Consider the following 16,549-nt stretch of genomic DNA (forward strand, 5'->3'; position numbering starts at 1 on the left):
ATGGTCAACACGGGAAAGCCTTCTGGCGGCTGCAAGCTGTGCAAGTTGAGACGCATCAAGTGTGACGAGGTCAAGCCCTTCTGCATGAAGTGCAAAAAGGCCAAACGAGACTGTCCAGGCTATTCTGACCCTTTCGAAGCCAAAATCCGTGACCAGACGCAGGCAACCATCAGGCGATTTCGAAAGATGCGTGGCGACACCACAGGGGCCGAGAATCGCACCAGCCCACCCCAGGCACCTTTCACCGAGTGCCTCCAGACGCCATTTACGAGTCACAAGCAGACAACGACAACGTCAGCAATGGCCGTGTTGCATCGCCGGAACGGGAGCAGCAACAGCAACAGCAGCAACAGCAGTCTGGACAGCCTGATGAGCACCAGTTCAACCAGCAGCACAAGCAGCGACGGTGACAATGGCAGAGCCGATCAATACATCCCCCTTTCCATCATCAACCACTTGGAAGATCGCGCCACGTCCTACTTTCTGTCCGAATTCGTCCTCATCCCCATGCGAGAGGGAAATCTCCCCGTCCGCGGCTATTTCCCCTGGGTCCCCAAGTTCATGAGCAAGACGCAGCCGGCAAAAGTCTTCCTGTCCGCCTTCAGAGCTACATCTCTTGCCTCCATCGCCACCCAGCATGGCAAGACTGTCATCGGCAGTGCCCTGAGCGCAGCGCAACGTCACTACCTGGTCGCCGTACGCGCCATGAACCAAGCCATCCAGGATCCGACCCTCGCCAAGAGCGATGAGACGCTGGCCGCCGTTTTGCTGCTCGCGTTGTACGAGGTAGGTGACGGGACACAAAGCTAGCACGCCTTGCACGTCTTCAGAACTGACAGGGACCAACAGACACTGGTCACGTCCTCACGCGGCTCCATCAAGGAGTACATCAACCACATGAAAGGCGCGGCCATGATGGTGAAGCTCCGCGGCGAACAAGGCCTCGCGACGCAGGAAGGTGAAGCCATGTTCACAACGACACGCAACCACGTCCTCGGCTTCTCCTGTCTGCCTTGCGCCCCCGAAATCTCCGAGTTCACCTGGCTTCTGCGTCACACCTGCGCACGCGAAAAAGACATTGCCGCCCTCAACATTGCCAACTCGGCTATTCGGCAGGACATAGATCGCGTCTTCCGCAAGGCACGCGACGCCGACCACGACAATCGCCACCCCCGCACCGTCCAAAGGGTTCTCACCATACTGCAAAGCGCGCGCGCCCTCGAGGCCCGCTACCGCCGCCTCAACGACACCCACGTCCCGCCGCAGTGGGCGAGCCCCGTCGCCGAGTGGGTCGCATCACGCCCGGACGCCGACCTCGACACATGCGCCACGGCCCCGGGGCCCGTCTACGGTTTCGAGACCATGTCCATGGGTGTTGTCCATCTCATGACCTTTGTCAGCCACCTCATGCTGACGACGTCCGTCCTCCGCTGCGCCGCCTGGCTCGCCGGCCCTGACGCCGATTGGCGCGCCGGCGACGAGTACCGTGACATGGCGGCCACGGCCGGCCGCCGCGTCGCCGACCTCGTGGCGCTGGCGCCGTACTTTTGCCGCTGGAACGGACGGGACCACACGCGGGCCAACTTTGCCTGTGGCGCTGAGGCCAGGGCCGGGATCCGCTGAAGCGAGTCGCCGGGCAGATTGTGCTGTGGCCGCTGTTCGCCGCGAGCGTGAGCGACTTTGCCAAGGATGGCGAGAGGCGCTTCCTCCAAGGGAGGTTGCGCTATTTGGCTGACGTGGCGGGCATCACGCAGGCGAGGACATTTCTGGAGGTGAGTGCTTTTTCCCTATTGCCTCTTCTTTGAGATTTTGCTGACCTCGAGCAGATGAGGGTTTCAAGCCCATCGGATGATATTGAGAGGGACAGAGGGACGGGCTATCACTGGTAGCGGCGGCGACTGTTGGTGGTATTCTACGATGATGATGATGATGATGATGATGATGATGATGATGATGATGATGATGATGATGATGATGATGATGATGATGATGATGATGATGATGATGATGGCCATCATGGGGGTTGGGATGATCAGGAGAAATTCCAAATGGTTCGGGTTTTATGATTAGCTATGCAGCGTTCTTGTCTACGAATGTTACTGTTTGAGAGCCATCAGAATGCGCCAGGACTTTAGTGGGTTCAGTCCCAAGTAAGGAGCCTTGCATATGTCCACATCCATCATGCAACCGTCGAGAAGCAATTACCAAGTCAGAACACGTCGCAAGATCTTCGGAGCAGCCGTCCAAGGTGAATTGGAGGAAGTGCCAGCAGACGCAAGACTCAAAAAGGGGCCAAAAAAGACTTCTCTTTTTGCAGCACCCCGTGTCAAACCGGTGATCCCTCCACGCGCCTTTTTAGCTTGCGCGCCCTCACATCTAGAGGCATGTGTACGGGTATTTATTAAGCGGGCCTCTGAACCACCACACCATGCGTCACGGTATGGTGGTTGTTGGGGAGACGGGGGCACTGACGCGATTATAAGGGTCTGGGGGCTGTTGCCTGGCGGGTGGGTGCCAGGCAGGATGCCATCGAGGAAGGAACGGCGTCTCTCAACGGTGAGGCTGCGCATGACATGGCAGGACGCCGTGGAGCGAACAGTTCGACCTAGGGTTCGCCAGGCTTCCAAGCTCCATGCCTCACATAGCAAGCCATCACATGAGCAGAACGTGGCTCGCAATTCACAGATCCAACCACAGACATCCATTCGTGACATACATATACAACATCTTCTCGGCCAGCGATCACCGCCCCCGCCTCCCAACCCCGATCCTGTCGTCCCTCGTCCGGCCCCCCCTCGCCATACCGTCAGGCCCCGGCGTCGGCGTAAGCATGACGCCAGCCCCGCGCCCCCGTCCTCCAGCCCCCCTCACCCCACGGCCCCGAACGCTACCGTCCGCACCCGCCAGATCGCCCGCGTCCCCCTCGTCATCGTCCTCGCTCGACCCAACAAGCATCTCCGTGTCCTGCTCCGTGTAGCTCTCCTCGAACCGCGGCTGCGGCGGCGGCGGCATCATCTGTCTCTGCTGCTGCTGGTGATGCTCGTGGTGGTGGTGATGGTGATGATGTCGATCCGGAAACGGGCTCTCCGTCTGGGGCGCGTACGGCGACTGCGTCTGCGGCTCGTACGGGCTCTGCTGGTACTGCGCCTGTGCCTGCGCCTGCGCTTGCGCCTGTGCCTGGGCCTGTGCTTGTGCGTGGGCCTCGGCTTGCGCCTGCGCCTGGAGCTGCGCCTGCTGCCGCTGGTAGTGCGCCTTGTTGAGGGCCGCGACGCGGCGGGCCTCGGCGGCGTCGTGCTCGCGGATGCGCCGGTCTTCGTAGGCGGCGACGTCTTCGGACGTGATGGCCAGGGTCGTAGCGGGCCGGCGGAGCATGGTCGCGGGCTGTCGGCTCGTTGGGCGCCGGGCAAGGGGCTTGTCGAGCAAGCTGGAGAGCGAGAGGGGTGTACGCGAATCCTGGGTACGCAGGTGCTGGGCTGCTGGATCTTCGGAACGGGATGGGGCGAGGCGAGGCAGCTCGGTCGTGAGCCTCGTTCTGGTCTTTCGCGTGGCAAGGGCTCAAGCCAAGAGGGAGGAGGGCCGGTGGTTGGCACTTCTTGTGCGAGAGTCGGTTCTTCAGCGGGACCATGCGGCTGGTGCTTTTCGGGTGTCGAAGGGCTGTTGTGAATTGGGTTTCGGGGGCCATGTGCATGGAATCCTTGTACTGTTGCAGTTGCAGTTGGCGCTCTCGATCCAGACGCGACTAGTGACGACAGGGACGTGACGTGAAGGTGGGGGTTCGGCCACGTGGGGTCGGTCCGCGTCGGGCTGAATGCACGCTGTGGCTGGTGCTGTGGGGCTTTGCATCCTTCAGGGGCCTTCAGGGGCCTCCAGCGGCCTCGGGGCCTTCAGCGGCCTTCAGGGGGCCCCTGACTCCGACTACACTCCACTGCTCATCAACCTCCATGTCGAACCTCTTCTCTTCACTGCGTCTCGGATCACCCTGGTTCTCAATCGACAGCATTAAAAATTCCACTGATTACTTTTTTTCCCCTTGGAATGGGACACCCGAGTCTGCAGTCTGCCGTGCTCTTCGAAACGCCTACGCCAACATGGGAATTGTTCTGCCTCATGCCGCTGCCCTTCTTCAGTCTCATCCCCTACCCTCGCCCCCATGCTGGCGAAGCGTACGAATTCTCCGCCTCCCACCTGAGAAACTCCCCCAAATCATGAACAAGGTTGAAGCCCATTGGCACGGCATCCCCCTCGCCGTACGCCCCACCTAGGTACACGACATCCAGCTCGGGGCTTTGCCGCAGACTATCGATGCTCCCCTGACTATCCTTCTTGTACCGCTTCTGCGGCCCGTCCATGGTCCACCGTCTGATATTGCAGTGACCTTGGTCCTGCAAAAATTTGGACGCGTCAACATGGCCCGCGTTCCAGAACCCCGTGGGATACTCTGGCGCCACGGGAATAGGAAGATCGGCGTCTGTCGAGTCCGTGAACGTTGAGGCCGTCGGTGAAATCGTCTCTGCTGTCGTCATGCTCAGCGTCTTCTCGCTGTGGCGACGTGAGGAGATCAAGAGGCCGTGGTTTTCAAAGCCAAAGTCGGCGAACCAATCCGTGAGCTCGTCAATCTCGTCCGCCTCAGTCCGCGGCGCGAAATCCGAGGGGTCCGAGAAAAAGTCGCCAGCGCCGCCCAAGATGGCCATCTGAAAGGCCGTCCAGTCGAGCGTGTCATCGGCGGCAATCTTCCTGCCCTTGACAACCTCAGCCTTGGGGAATCGGATGCGTCCATGGCGGAATCCAGGCACCGTTAGGGTGCAGGGAGTTGAGGTAAAGAACACGAAATCTTCGTCGTGGACGGGGGCAAATGTCCGGCCCCGATGAAAGACCCTCACATCTGCCGCAGGCATCTTGTCGCCTTTTTCAGGAGTCGGGACAGTGACGAGAAGCTCGGGTATGGTAGACAGGGGTCGGCTCTGCTGCGCTGTCCTGGAAGAGTGGCGATGCGTGTTCTTGGCGGGCGGGTGGGGAAATGTGAGCGTCTTGAACATCATCTGATTTTCGGCTTTGGCATCCATCTTTGCACAGGTCCTCGATGTTCTCCTCGCGACAGAAAAATCTCGTCGCACAGGCATTTCAGATGGAATTGGTTGTGATACAGCACCACTTGGTGCGACCGATGTCTGAACCCCGGCCGCCCCGATCCGAGAAGGTAGATCTTGCAGATGGAAGGGTTCGACTGGGGTTTCGCTGTCCTCGGTGAACAGGGTCTCGGAAGAGCGCGTCTGGCGTAGCTGGTAATCTCTGCTGAGTCTCGCAACCTGGAGACGGTCCGGAGCCAGCATCTCGTTCGCCTCGATCTTTCGGAAGAATGGCGTTTTGAACATGTCCGTCACACTTTCGCCGAAAGCCCAGCGCGGCGTCCGTTCCGAAGAAAGTGCTGGCTTTCTCGCAGTCTTAGACTTTTTTGATTTTGTCCGCTTCGGTTTGGATACAGATGCCCTCCGCGCCGGCACAACGGGGGGTGCCATGCACTTTGATGGCTGCCTTTTGAGTGCAAGGCGTGCCGGTGTGCGCCAGGGGGTGCCTGGAGCACTCGACAGCGGTGGGGACGAGGAAACGTCCGGCTCTGTAGAGCTGATGAAGGCTTGTGGGGTGAGCTGCACCTGAGCAAGCGCCGCTCCAACCGCTTGGAAGGCTTCGTCTGTTTCTTTGATGAGCTGCTGAACCGTCTCGGACCAGTCGTCGACCTTCGCCTCTTCTTGGCTCTCTACCACTGCTTCCTTGAGCGTCCCAGTGGGCTCTGCGGCCGCGTCGTTGTCCCTGATAACAGCAAGGTGATGATGCGAAGGTTCGATGGCTAATTTCAGAGGCGATATACTTTGTGGCGGCGTGATCCTGAGATGTCTGCGCTCTGACAGGCGTTTGGGTGCTGATCGTGTATAGAGGGGATTAACGTCTCTCTGTGATGAACAAATCTTCGCATCATGGGAGTTGCCTTTGACACTCGGCTCCGTGTAGTTATCGAAGCTGTAAAGAGAGTTGCTAGACAAACGCGAGGAGTCAATGGGCAAAGCAGGAAGAGGCCTCACGACCTGGTGGACGCTCTGTGATCTGTGTATCAGAGGGGAGTCGGCTAGCTTCGTTTGATACATGGCAGGCTGCGCCGAGTGCCTGTGCCGGTAAAGCTTCAACTGAGTAATCTCGTCGTGTTCTTCAAGCTCATCAGCATCACCTGATGAGTCTGGTCGATTTTGCGGAAGGAACCTCCGTATGCTGAAGCTGGAGCGAGACAACATCTTGGAGGCTTCGGTAGGCGTGGTTTCTTCAAGGATTACATGGACTGGGGAAGGAGGTCCGGAGGCGGGACGGGTACAACACGGCATATATGTGGTATTTAGACAGACAAAATGCCATCCATGTTGGGGGTTCAGAAGGCGGGACTGCAGTCAGCCCAGACAAAGAGAGGAGCTTGGGCACTGTGAGGACAAGGGGGGAAGCGGGCGGGATGCCGAAAGGCCAGGGTGAGGAGGAATGAGATATCAGCCCGAGGTACGTAACCCATCGCCCACATGTAGGACAAGAAGGGCACCAACAAGCGACTTGCCCAGTCCATGTTTGCCCAGGCCGGGGGGGGGCCGCGATCACTGTGCTGAAGAAGTCTGGTATAGAGCAGGAAGAGCCGGCTGTGAAAGATCAAAGCTGGGGACAGTGGTAATGGGCTTGAGGTGGTGCGGCGGTGCAGTGCCAACCCTGCATGTTGCGCAGGCTTCACTAGTTGGTTGCGGCGGATGTTGTTGGAGTGGTGTGATGCCCGTCCTCAAAGAATCCATTCCTGTCTTTCTGAGGGGGTATCGGGTTCCGAGAAAGTTTGTAGTGATTGGCCGCCCCCATATCGGTGGTTACTATAACTGGTCGTTTGTCTTTCTCTCCTTGTTGACTTGAGGGGCGGGAACGGCAAAGGGTACCAGGGTGGGTAGTATTGCATGTGCCGCAAACGTCGACAGTAATAGCACTAGCACAAGGCAACAGAACAAGCTATGCAGCAAAGCCTGCTTGGCTTGTTAATGGCTTGTTAAACACGCGGTAAACGCTTGGAAAGAGACAAAGAGACTGACAATGACATTGAGCCCTCGAGGCCCTGCTTCTGGGCCTCGACTTCTGGGCCTCGAGGGCTTGTTAGACTCACTCGAATGCTCCAGCCATTTCCGTTTGGTGAACTGAAGTAACCTTGCTTCAATCGATTCGACCACGGGGCGACAAACATGCCAAGCTGGTCAGCCAGGATGGATCCAGATGATGGGGTGATACGCAATGAGAGACAGTTCGGCAAGTTGCATTTGATAGTCAGAGGCGACTCGGGGGACTGGAGCTGTTCGGCTACTGTGCAACCAGGGCACGGCGACATGCAGACAGAAGCATCCAGTGGAATGCGTGGACAAGCTTCCGACGCTTCGGCTGAGAGATTTCCTTGGGCCGTCTTGGGCAAGCTGCTGGACAGCGCATTGCGACTCGACTGTGGGCTTCGGCCTGGCGAGAAGCGAGGCGGCATGGCAATTTGGATCCATGGACCGAAGGCAGCACAAACATCGTGTAGGTGCCATCACGACAGATACAAGGGCTCGGAATCGTCATCTGAAGTTTCTGGGCACAGATCTGGAAGCCGATGGTGCCTCGTCTGTCGTGTGAGGTGTGGAATGGCACGGCCAGTGAGAGACTCGTCAGTGAGTCGAGTCGGCATCCTTGCTTCAGAGTCTGTACGTTGCCGACAAACAGATGCCATTCTGGCTCTGCGGACCGGGATCTGATCCGACCACCAAGAACTGGCGGCTTGCCAATGCTGCATGCGGGCTGTCTTGCGGTTCGAGGCTTGAGGTGACAGCGTGGCAGATAATCAGAGGGAGGGGACAGACATGTGGAGGTGTTGATGTTGAGGCAGCGTACCTGCCTGGGCCTGGGTACCTAGGCGACGACGATGAGTCCCACAGTGAATGTACTGGGCCATATACACGGTGGACTTGGATTGCTCTTGCCTTGAGCGGATCGGGTAGGAACAGGCAGGTACCAACCACCAACTCACTCTCACATCTCGTGCATCCCTTTCTCATCCTCTTTCGAACACAAGATTCGTAATATTTCCCCGTCGCGAGAGGCCCGAATTCCCAGCGACTGCGCCCTCTGAGCACCACACAGATACCACCACCCTCCAGCGGCTGAGCCTGGGGCCTGTGGTATTTAGACACCCTGTGCCGCTAATCGAGAGGGGAGACTGCCGCGACCTGCATAAGGTATGCGCAGCCAAGCTGCATGCAACCCCAGATTTATCCACCTGCGTGCTGATTTCTGACTTTAACCTTTCACACTCGGCTGAGGCTGTGCGTTCCTTCCGTTCTATTCAAGATCGGCTCGCTCGCTGCCGACGATGCAAACATCTTCTCACGTCATTAGTACCATACTCTGACCCGAGTCATCTTCTCATGGCGTCCCAGGCAGCTGGCCCCTACCCATACTCACAATGGTCCCCTGACAGATCCTTTACTTCGTCAGCGGGTTCAGCCATTCTCTGTTGACACTAATTGTCACCGGCAATACGCAACGGGACCAGTCTCGACTACAGGCAGATACCTCACGCGGAACTTCAACATGGTAGGTGACAAAGTAGATTTGATTGTTGGGGCAGTTTCTGGCCCTCCCGGTGGTATCATTTCCCCCCTTTCTGGCTCCGCATCCTCGGCAGCTTCAGCTCGCTTCGCCATCTGATCTGCCCGCCCAATCTCACCGCCGCGAGATTCCTCATTCAGACCCCAGTACTCCTAAACCTCGTCAACTGTCCTTTGCGAAGAAGTGACGGCCCCCTGCTTTGGGGGCGAGGCGATTATCTCGCCGGGGTATCTTCATGTATCGCAAGCGCTAAGCGCCGGTCACATGTGTGTTGTATGGAGGGGAGGGTCGCCGCGGACCCGCTGATCACCACCGACCACTTCGCCAAGAAGTTTTTCGTGGGGTCCGTTCTCCTCCCCAGACTGGCTGAGCAGACCTGCCATCCGGCTTGTCAAAAGTGTTTTCTGCAATGTCCATTCCCAAGCCGTGTCGGTCGGCTTGGAGACGTTTGCGCACGTCGACCGCGGAGGCGAGGCAGTAGAGTGCCATCGCGACTGGATAGCAGCAGAAGAGCCGCTTCGCGTGTGGCCCGTTTTTTTGTTTGCCCGGGCGATCCCGCTTGCGCAGTTGGGGTTTGAGCGCGCGGCGACGTTGATTAATAAATTTGGGTGCGTGGTAGCGCCACGCTTGCCAGTTTGTGTCGAGCCATGAGGGCTTTAGAGAATCTCGTTGGCCTTGCGCATATGCCTCGGCGTCGCGGTCTTCAGAAAGTCTGTCCTCGCGTGCGTCGGCACGTAGGCTTGGTACTTGGTCTCCTGCGTCAGGGGCACCGCCTCCTGCCGTCCAACATGGAACACACCTGAGCGGAACCGGTGGACGACGGCCTTGAGAGACCACGGGCGAGGGGCCGCCGCGATGGTGATGGCGGATGCCGACATGGTGGCGTGTTGGTGATGGGTGGAGGCGTTGGCTTGTTGCGGTTTGGGTGAGGAATGATGAATGCACATGGGACAAACAATGCTCTTGTTTGTCGCTTTTGCTTTTTCGAGAATTGCGATTGCTGTTCTGAATCAGGAGGAAACTGAGGACTGGAATCGAACAAGACTCCCGCTCCCAGCGAGACGGCGGCATGGCCTTCCTACTAATACCAGCTCGCCCCTGATGTCAACCGAGGGGATGTGCCCCCCCCCCTGTCTAGCAGGTATGTTTGCCCTCTCCCCTCCTCCCTAGCCACTAAGCCACGCGAATCTGGCATCCCTTCCGCAACCAGCTGGCATGTAAATCCCAGACCATTGATACGCTACAAGTGCATAAGAAAAAAAACACACATACGCGCTGTGTGTATGTGGAGGGAAGAGGCGGGGGTGTTGTCAGGCCATCACGCTTTCCACGTGGATCTACTGAGAGACTGCATCCTCTCTGTGCTGCAAACGGGCTAGTCTTCGTGCGGCTGTCTTTGCCAGTGAGCGAGTCGATAGGCCTCACGTACGTGATACGATGGCAGACCCCACCCCGACGCACGGTAGACCCGTCGGCGAGCCCTCGAGCCCCCTGCCTAGCCCTGCGATTAGCGGAGGAAGAGGCCCTGGCGGGGGGGAGCGCAAATCGTCGAACTGCGGCTGAGGTAAACGATGTGCATCGAATACATCGGTCAGCAACCACTCATTGGACGTGGAGTTGCCGAAGTCGACGACGAGGCGTCGGGCCAGGCGTCGGTAGAGAGGGCCAGGGGAGAAGAGCTGAAGCAAAAAGACACCCGCACGGGCAGAGCCAGAACACTGGGACGGCGAGGGAGGAGCAAGGGGCAATATTCAGCCCATTTCAGCCCCGCCAAGAAGTAAACATGTGGCACGCACCACGCAATTGACAAAATATGATTTGGCCGTATCCTTTTGCATTCCATTGACCATGAACTATGGGTTCGCAATTACATGGATTCTTCTGACCCTTCGGCCACGCATTGATTCCGTCGATTCCGACGAGATTGAGACATGGCACCCTTTACAAAGGGAGGGTGGGTGCTGCCATTAGGGCCGTTATGCTCTTCCGTTTGCATCAGTCGTCCTGTTCGTCTCCACTGTCGTCTTCGCCGTCCTCGTGAGAGATAAACGGGACGAAGCGAAAGTCCAGGAAGCTAACCCCACCACCCTCCACCTCAACCATGAACTGCAGGCTGAGCACGCCCTGACGATCACCCCGCAGGCTGATCTTGCTGGCGATGCGCATGGCCTCTGTGGACGACTTGATGAGGTCAAACTTGTACGTCTGGGCCCAGCGTTCCTGCACCGCAAAGGTTTCGAGCAGCTCGCGTCCCTTGGCAAAATCGACGACCGAGGAGCCGAGATCGCCGGTTCCGGCAAGCGTCAAGTATGGTTGGTTCTTGGACGTTGTGATGGTGAGGCGCTTGGGGCCGTTGGGCGACAGCTCCGCCAAGGCGTCGAGGAGGTAGCGCGACTGCATGATGATCTTGTACGCAAGCTCGTCACGGTTAAAAGGTATGTCCTCCGGGATTTCGGGTACATACGTCGACAGGTTGGCGACGGTTTTGACGCCCGACTCTTCAATGATGATACTCAGAGGGCCACCTTCTTCCTCCAGCTGCAGACAACATGTTCCGCCGATGCCGAGAGTCTGGTTGCTAAACGCCTCTGGCCGGTAGTTGCGGAGGTTACTTCGGTATGGGTCCTGCTCTGCCTTTTGGGTTCGGGTCGCACTGTCCACGGCACCGAAGATCTGCAGCGTCTCGAGCAGGGCAGGCAATTGGATCTGAAAACTGGGGAGCTCGGGCTGCCAGTCGTCATCCGACTGGGGGATGTTCAGGCTGTATGTCGTAAAGAGTTTCTTGTCAAGAGAGGCGGTACCTGATCCACCGTGAGAACTAAGCGATGAGCCGCAAACGGACGACTTTACTTACCCTGCATGACTCGGGTGAGGTCGGCAGAGAAGCGAATGCCCTCTTCGGTCACAAGAACGTGTATTTGTTTGGTGAAGTTGACGCATCGAAGCAGTTGGTACAGGGGTCGGGTCGAGCTGGCTACAGCTCTGAAGAGCGGCTGTCCTGCTACGGGCGCCACAAGGTTATTGGCCATGACAGGCAGGAGGATATAAGGTTGGAGGATCAAGTGGTGGAATTGAAGTTCGGGGCGGAAAAGGTCTCCCGCGAATGTGGTATCTAGAGTACAAGGTAGGCGATGTCGGTGCCTTAGAAGAGGCTAGGAAAGTGGGGTGTTTCTTTTGGGTATCTCAGACGTAAACTCCGACCGCGCAGAACATGTAGACCGTTCCGAAGCTGAGATATGGTCAGGATATATTGGTTCCATCGGGGCAGTACACGAGAGGGAGCACGTACGCAATGGCAGCTGAGGCCGGGACTCCCAGGGCGGGGATGTTGATAAAGGAGCGGTCTAATATGGAATGATCAGTGAAAAGTCTCAGCTTTACAGAGACCATCAGGACATACTCAGGGCGAAAGCACCAGTCAAGGAGAGCCCCGTCAACAGAAGTGCAAAGGCGACGTAGAACTGGGAGTTCTTTCCGATGGCGGGGAGGAAGGCGCCGTTGACGCCGGCAGCCTGCCAAACTTGGGGGAGCGAAGAGTCCATGGGTCGAGATATCGCGATTGGATGGTAGCTGATCGTTTTCAGCTTGAGTTTCTTCGTGGGGAAGTCTGGCGTTGTCGGCTGGTGTGGCTTTTTGGTTTGTGATCATCAACAGGTTGCGTGGTTGAAGCTCACAGAAGCTCCAAGCTGTCCTTCCACTCGACCATCACGTGTTGAGGATGGTCCGTGCGTATGCAGACCCCAGATGTTCTATTCATGACAAACATGCCCTCATGGTAAGGCACCTACGAACATGAACAGTGCAAGCCTCAAGCAGTGTCTTTTTCCTCTGGTCCTTGGGTTTTTTTGGCTTGCGCTTTGTTGGGTTGAAAGCACTCGTACACGTAGGGGCCAAGTCGGAAGCATAGTGAACAAGATGGACTTATTTCGTACAAGAGCAAGGTGGGCACGTATAGCAAAGGGCTGGCTGGCAGCATAAACAGCGGATCTCCAAAGCAAAGATCCGAAGCCTGGTGGCAAGGCCGCATTTACAGAGTCATGAGCACAAGGTCGGCACAATCCGTCCCTGTATCAAAAAATCTCAAGCCGGTAGTCAAAGCTGACGGGTTTGAAAATATGAAAATTAATCATAGCGACGGGAGCTTTGTGCATCAGAGCAACAGCAAACGCTTGACTGGCAACCCTTCTCACACGGAATCTGCTACTTGACAGCCAACCGAACACTTCATCGACTGGAACAAAAGAAGATCATTACGATCTCATGTACATGGGTGGTATTGGCAAAAGATTTCGACGCCGGCAGGATTCGAACCTGCGCCCCCGAAAGGATAAGATTTCGAGTCTTACGTGTTAACCACTCCACCACAGCGCCTTAATTGAAAAGCTGCCCAGAGCAAGGGTGTCATGACGGTAGCGGTTGACAGTCTGTTCAGAAGCATGAGATCATGGCTGCTGTGGTTGTGTTGGGGCTGGATGGAGCGGAGGAAGCGGTTGAGGCTATGCCAACTTGGTCATCTCAAATGAGACGGGAGGTCCTTTGATCTGCATCTTGGTGGTGAGGCTTGGGCATAAGCGTCTCGCACGACTTGGCCTGTGCGTTACTGTCGACTGTATGGAAGATGGAGGTTGAGAAATATTGGTCAGGTGCTTTGATTTGAGAGTGCACAAAAAGGTGTTGATCGTCAAGATCTATAGGTGAATAAAACCAAGCTACTGATTCCATTTCTGTGTACCTACACTGGCGTGTATCACCTAATTTCAAAAGCGCGACATCACCAGTGCAGTCGCAGAACACGTTGTACTTGAACATAATGATTCACAGGTGAATGGGAGCATTGTACTGATAGCCTGTATTCTAAGCAGCGAGAAAGCAGTCTTTCGGAATAAATCACTTACTTGATCCAATCACTGACTGAGGTGATAGCCTGGGGTTTCACCATCCAGCATGGTAGAAACTGAGGTTGTTGCCACATGACGGCCAAGTACCTCCTTGGACACCCAAAGAGCAAAGGACTTTGTACTGCCGCTGGTCGCCGATCTAGCTTCAATAGAAGAAAGATAGTCTTAGTAGTCCAAACCCTCTTCATTAATCTTTTAATTAGGGTTCTCTCGCAGGAGCCTTCGAAGATGCTGATGAGGTGTATGTGATGTTGCGTCTGCCGATCTGTATGGATGCAGAACACCCTGAATCATCCAAGGCGCTGTGGTGGAGTGGTTAACACGTAAGACTCGAAATCTTATCCTTTCGGGGGCGCAGGTTCGAATCCTGCCGGCGTCGAAACATTTTGCCTGGTTCTTGCTCCAGGACTCCATAAGGTTGAATCAAAGATCACGTCAAGATTCTGAATTGTCTTCCTTCTACCGTTGCCGTCAGGAACCTTCTTGAGGTGGAAAATAAATCTTTTGGTATTCAGAGCTTCTGGTTACTCAAGCTGATTGGTCGTTGTCGCCCAGCAAAGCCGTCCGTGCATCACAGATCGCTGCGTCGGCATATTCTCGGCCCCTGGCAAGCGCGTCCCATCAACGTTGTTCTAGCCACCATCATCACAAGTGCGACAGAGAGTCCATCGACGGCGGCCTGAGTATCGCTTGTCGCATCGACAAATTACGCCAGTCGGCCGATGCCGCCAAAATGAAGGAGGAGAGTAAGCCTACGCGCCCATTTCTGTGCCTTGCACCTCGCGGTAGCCTTGCGTCCTTCTTGCTGACTCGTGGCCATTGACAGACAACAAGCGCAAGGCCTCCGAGGACCCCTCCTCGCCTGCGGCCTCGAAGCGCATCAAGCACGATGAATCCGCCGAACCGGAACCCGAGCCCAAAGTGGCCATGAAGCCCATCCCATTTCCCGAAAAGGTACGCGCATCCCTTGTTTGCATTGGCCGTCGACGCAACATGACCATGCTGACGACCTCTCGTTGCCCGCCAGCCCGCCGTCATCGAAGAGCGCAACAACGAGATAGAGTTTCGTGTTGTCAACAACGATAACGAGCGCGAGTCCCTCATCATCCTCACTGGTCTCAAATGCATCTTCCAGAAACAACTCCCGAAGATGCCCAAGGATTACATTGCCCGCCTCGTCTACGACCGCACGCACCTGTCGATCGCCATTGTGAAGAAGCCCCTCGAAGTCGTGGGAGGTATTACCTACCGCCCCTTCAAGGGCCGACAGTTTGCCGAGATTGTCTTCTGCGCCATCTCCAGCGACCAGCAGGTCAAGGGCTACGGCGCCCATCTCATGTCGCACCTCAAGGACTACGTCAAGGCGACGAGCGACGTCATGCACTTCCTCACCTATGCCGACAACTACGCCATTGGCTACTTCAAGAAGCAGGGGTTCACCAAGGAGATCACGCTGCCGCGGTCCGTGTGGATGGGCTACATCAAGGACTACGAAGGCGGCACGATCATGCAGTGCTCGATGCTGCCGCGCATCCGCTACCTCGAGATGGGCCGCATGCTGCTCAAGCAGAAGGAGTGCGTGCAGGCCAAGATCCGGGCCTTTTCCAAGTCGCACATTGTGCACGCGCCGCCCAAGGAGTGGAAGAACGGCGTCAAGCCCATCGACCCCCTGACGGCGGTGCCCGCCATCCGCGCCTCGGGCTGGTCGCCGGCCATGGACGAGCTCGCGCGCCAGCCCCGCCACGGGCCCAACTACAACCAGCTCCTCCACCTGCTCAACGACATGCAGAACCACGCCTCGGCCTGGCCGTTCCTCATCCCCGTCAACAAGGACGACGTCGCCGACTACTACGACGTCATCAAGGAGCCCATGGACCTCAGCACCATGGAGGTCAAGCTCGAGGCCGACCAGTACGCCACGCCCGAGGACTTTACCCGCGACGCCAAGCTCGTCTTCGACAACTGCCGCAAGTACAACAACGAGACGACCCCGTACGCCAAGTCGGCCAACAAGCTCGAAAAGTTCATGTGGGCCCAGATCAAGGCCATCCCCGAGTGGTCGCACCTCGAGCCTTAGGAGGGCTCCGTCGCCATGACGCGGACCGGCGCACGCGGCAGAGGACGCGGTAGGCCCCGCGGCAGTCGCCGCGGCGGCGGCGGCAGCGGGCGACGCCGGCGCGCCCTCGTGTCGCCGCCCGACGAGTGTCGTCAGGCACAGGCGATCCGCTCATCACGCGGGAGCCAGGCGGGGACCGCTAAACGGGGCAAGACACGCACGAGGCGGAGCGCTTCCCTCGACGCGTCGGAGGCGTCCTCTTCGACAGCCACGGAGACGTCGCACAGCGACGGCACGGATCTGTCGTTCACGACAGTGACCGGCCTGTCGTCAGGGAGCCTCTCCTCGGAGAGGTGCTCCGCCGAGGCGGGGCCTGAGCTCTCGTTCATCACAGCCAACCCGGCGCAATTGTCGTGATGGGCCCTTAGGAGGCTCGTTTTATATTTTTTTTTTACACAAGTGGGTGGCGTCGGGGGCGTTGGAGGATTCTGCATTTATTTTTCTCTCCCCCTTTCGACAAAGGAGCACGAGGACTGGGTTCGAGGTAGAGGACATAGGTAGATACCCAGCAATGAAACATGATATCAAACGATCACATCTCTTCCCAACAGATTGAACGGCAAGTATGCCGCCAGCACGGAAACGTTCAGATTGCGGAAGTTGATTGACTTTCTTTTGGGGGGGGGGGGCATCCAAATCAAAAATGTGCTACCTACAGGTACGTGACGCACTCCTGAGGAACAGGCCATGCCATGTTTCGGGCCTGGCTGTTACCTGCCCTCTTTGACTGACCCGGCCTCTTCTCGTCCTCCGATTGCCTCGATAAAGGAAGGAAGAAAAACCCCAGATAACGGAAAAGCCCTTAACGCCAGGGGAGCAGCCGTGGCTGTCTCCCGCAGAACGCCCATGAACGCAAAACCATCCCATGCAGCCGTCCAGAAAGTGTATT

At 57.2% G+C, this 16,549-nt stretch overlaps 6 protein-coding genes and 2 non-coding genes across 8 annotated transcripts; 3 read left to right on the top strand and 5 right to left on the bottom strand.

The window, feature by feature from the left end:
* VDAG_01084 (uncharacterized protein) lies at positions 1 to 1,889 on the top strand (the record flags this gene model as incomplete). Its single annotated transcript, XM_009649970.1, has 4 exons — positions 1 to 786; positions 850 to 1,527; positions 1,608 to 1,772; positions 1,827 to 1,889. The coding sequence occupies 4 exons, from the start codon at positions 1 to 3 to the stop codon at positions 1,887 to 1,889; spliced, it is 1,692 nt and encodes a 563-aa protein (XP_009648265.1).
* An 853-nt stretch (positions 1,890 to 2,742) lies between these two features.
* Positions 2,743 to 3,372, bottom strand: VDAG_01085 (uncharacterized protein; the record flags this gene model as incomplete). Its single annotated transcript, XM_009649971.1, has 1 exon — positions 2,743 to 3,372. One exon carries the CDS (start codon positions 3,370 to 3,372, stop codon positions 2,743 to 2,745), a length of 630 nt encoding a protein of 209 aa, XP_009648266.1.
* A 484-nt stretch (positions 3,373 to 3,856) lies between these two features.
* On the bottom strand, positions 3,857 to 6,284 carry VDAG_01086 (uncharacterized protein; the record flags this gene model as incomplete). Its single annotated transcript, XM_009649972.1, has 3 exons — positions 3,857 to 3,979; positions 4,083 to 4,113; positions 4,168 to 6,284. The coding sequence occupies 3 exons, from the start codon at positions 6,282 to 6,284 to the stop codon at positions 3,857 to 3,859; spliced, it is 2,271 nt and encodes a 756-aa protein (XP_009648267.1).
* A 4,357-nt stretch (positions 6,285 to 10,641) lies between these two features.
* On the bottom strand, positions 10,642 to 11,675 carry VDAG_01087 (DNA repair exonuclease rad1; the record flags this gene model as incomplete). Its single annotated transcript, XM_009649973.1, has 2 exons — positions 10,642 to 11,447; positions 11,501 to 11,675. 2 exons carry the CDS (start codon positions 11,673 to 11,675, stop codon positions 10,642 to 10,644), a joined length of 981 nt encoding a protein of 326 aa, XP_009648268.1.
* Positions 11,676 to 11,698: 23 nt separating this feature from the next.
* Positions 11,699 to 12,311, bottom strand: VDAG_01088 (uncharacterized protein). The gene is made up of 3 exons (XM_009649974.1): positions 12,047 to 12,311; positions 11,936 to 11,990; positions 11,699 to 11,875 (listed from the first exon to the last, which is right to left on the bottom strand). Exons 1-3 carry the CDS (start codon positions 12,292 to 12,294, stop codon positions 11,789 to 11,791), a joined length of 390 nt encoding a protein of 129 aa, XP_009648269.1. The 5' UTR covers positions 12,295 to 12,311; the 3' UTR covers positions 11,699 to 11,788.
* A 625-nt stretch (positions 12,312 to 12,936) lies between these two features.
* On the bottom strand, positions 12,937 to 13,017 carry VDAG_20069. Its single transcript has one exon. It is a non-coding gene; the product is annotated as a tRNA-Ser (tRNA).
* Positions 13,018 to 13,842: 825 nt separating this feature from the next.
* VDAG_20070 lies at positions 13,843 to 13,923 on the top strand. Its single transcript has one exon. It is a non-coding gene; the product is annotated as a tRNA-Ser (tRNA).
* A 354-nt stretch (positions 13,924 to 14,277) lies between these two features.
* VDAG_01089 (histone acetyltransferase GCN5) lies at positions 14,278 to 15,621 on the top strand (the record flags this gene model as incomplete). The annotated part of the gene is made up of 3 exons (XM_009649975.1): positions 14,278 to 14,290; positions 14,371 to 14,498; positions 14,572 to 15,621. The coding sequence occupies 3 exons, from the start codon at positions 14,278 to 14,280 to the stop codon at positions 15,619 to 15,621; spliced, it is 1,191 nt and encodes a 396-aa protein (XP_009648270.1).
* Positions 15,622 to 16,549: the final 928 nt, after the last annotated feature.

Source organism: Verticillium dahliae, genomic scaffold (assembly GCF_000150675.1).
Source record: "Verticillium dahliae VdLs.17 supercont1.2 genomic scaffold, whole genome shotgun sequence".
NCBI lineage: Eukaryota > Fungi > Ascomycota > Sordariomycetes > Glomerellales > Plectosphaerellaceae > Verticillium > Verticillium dahliae.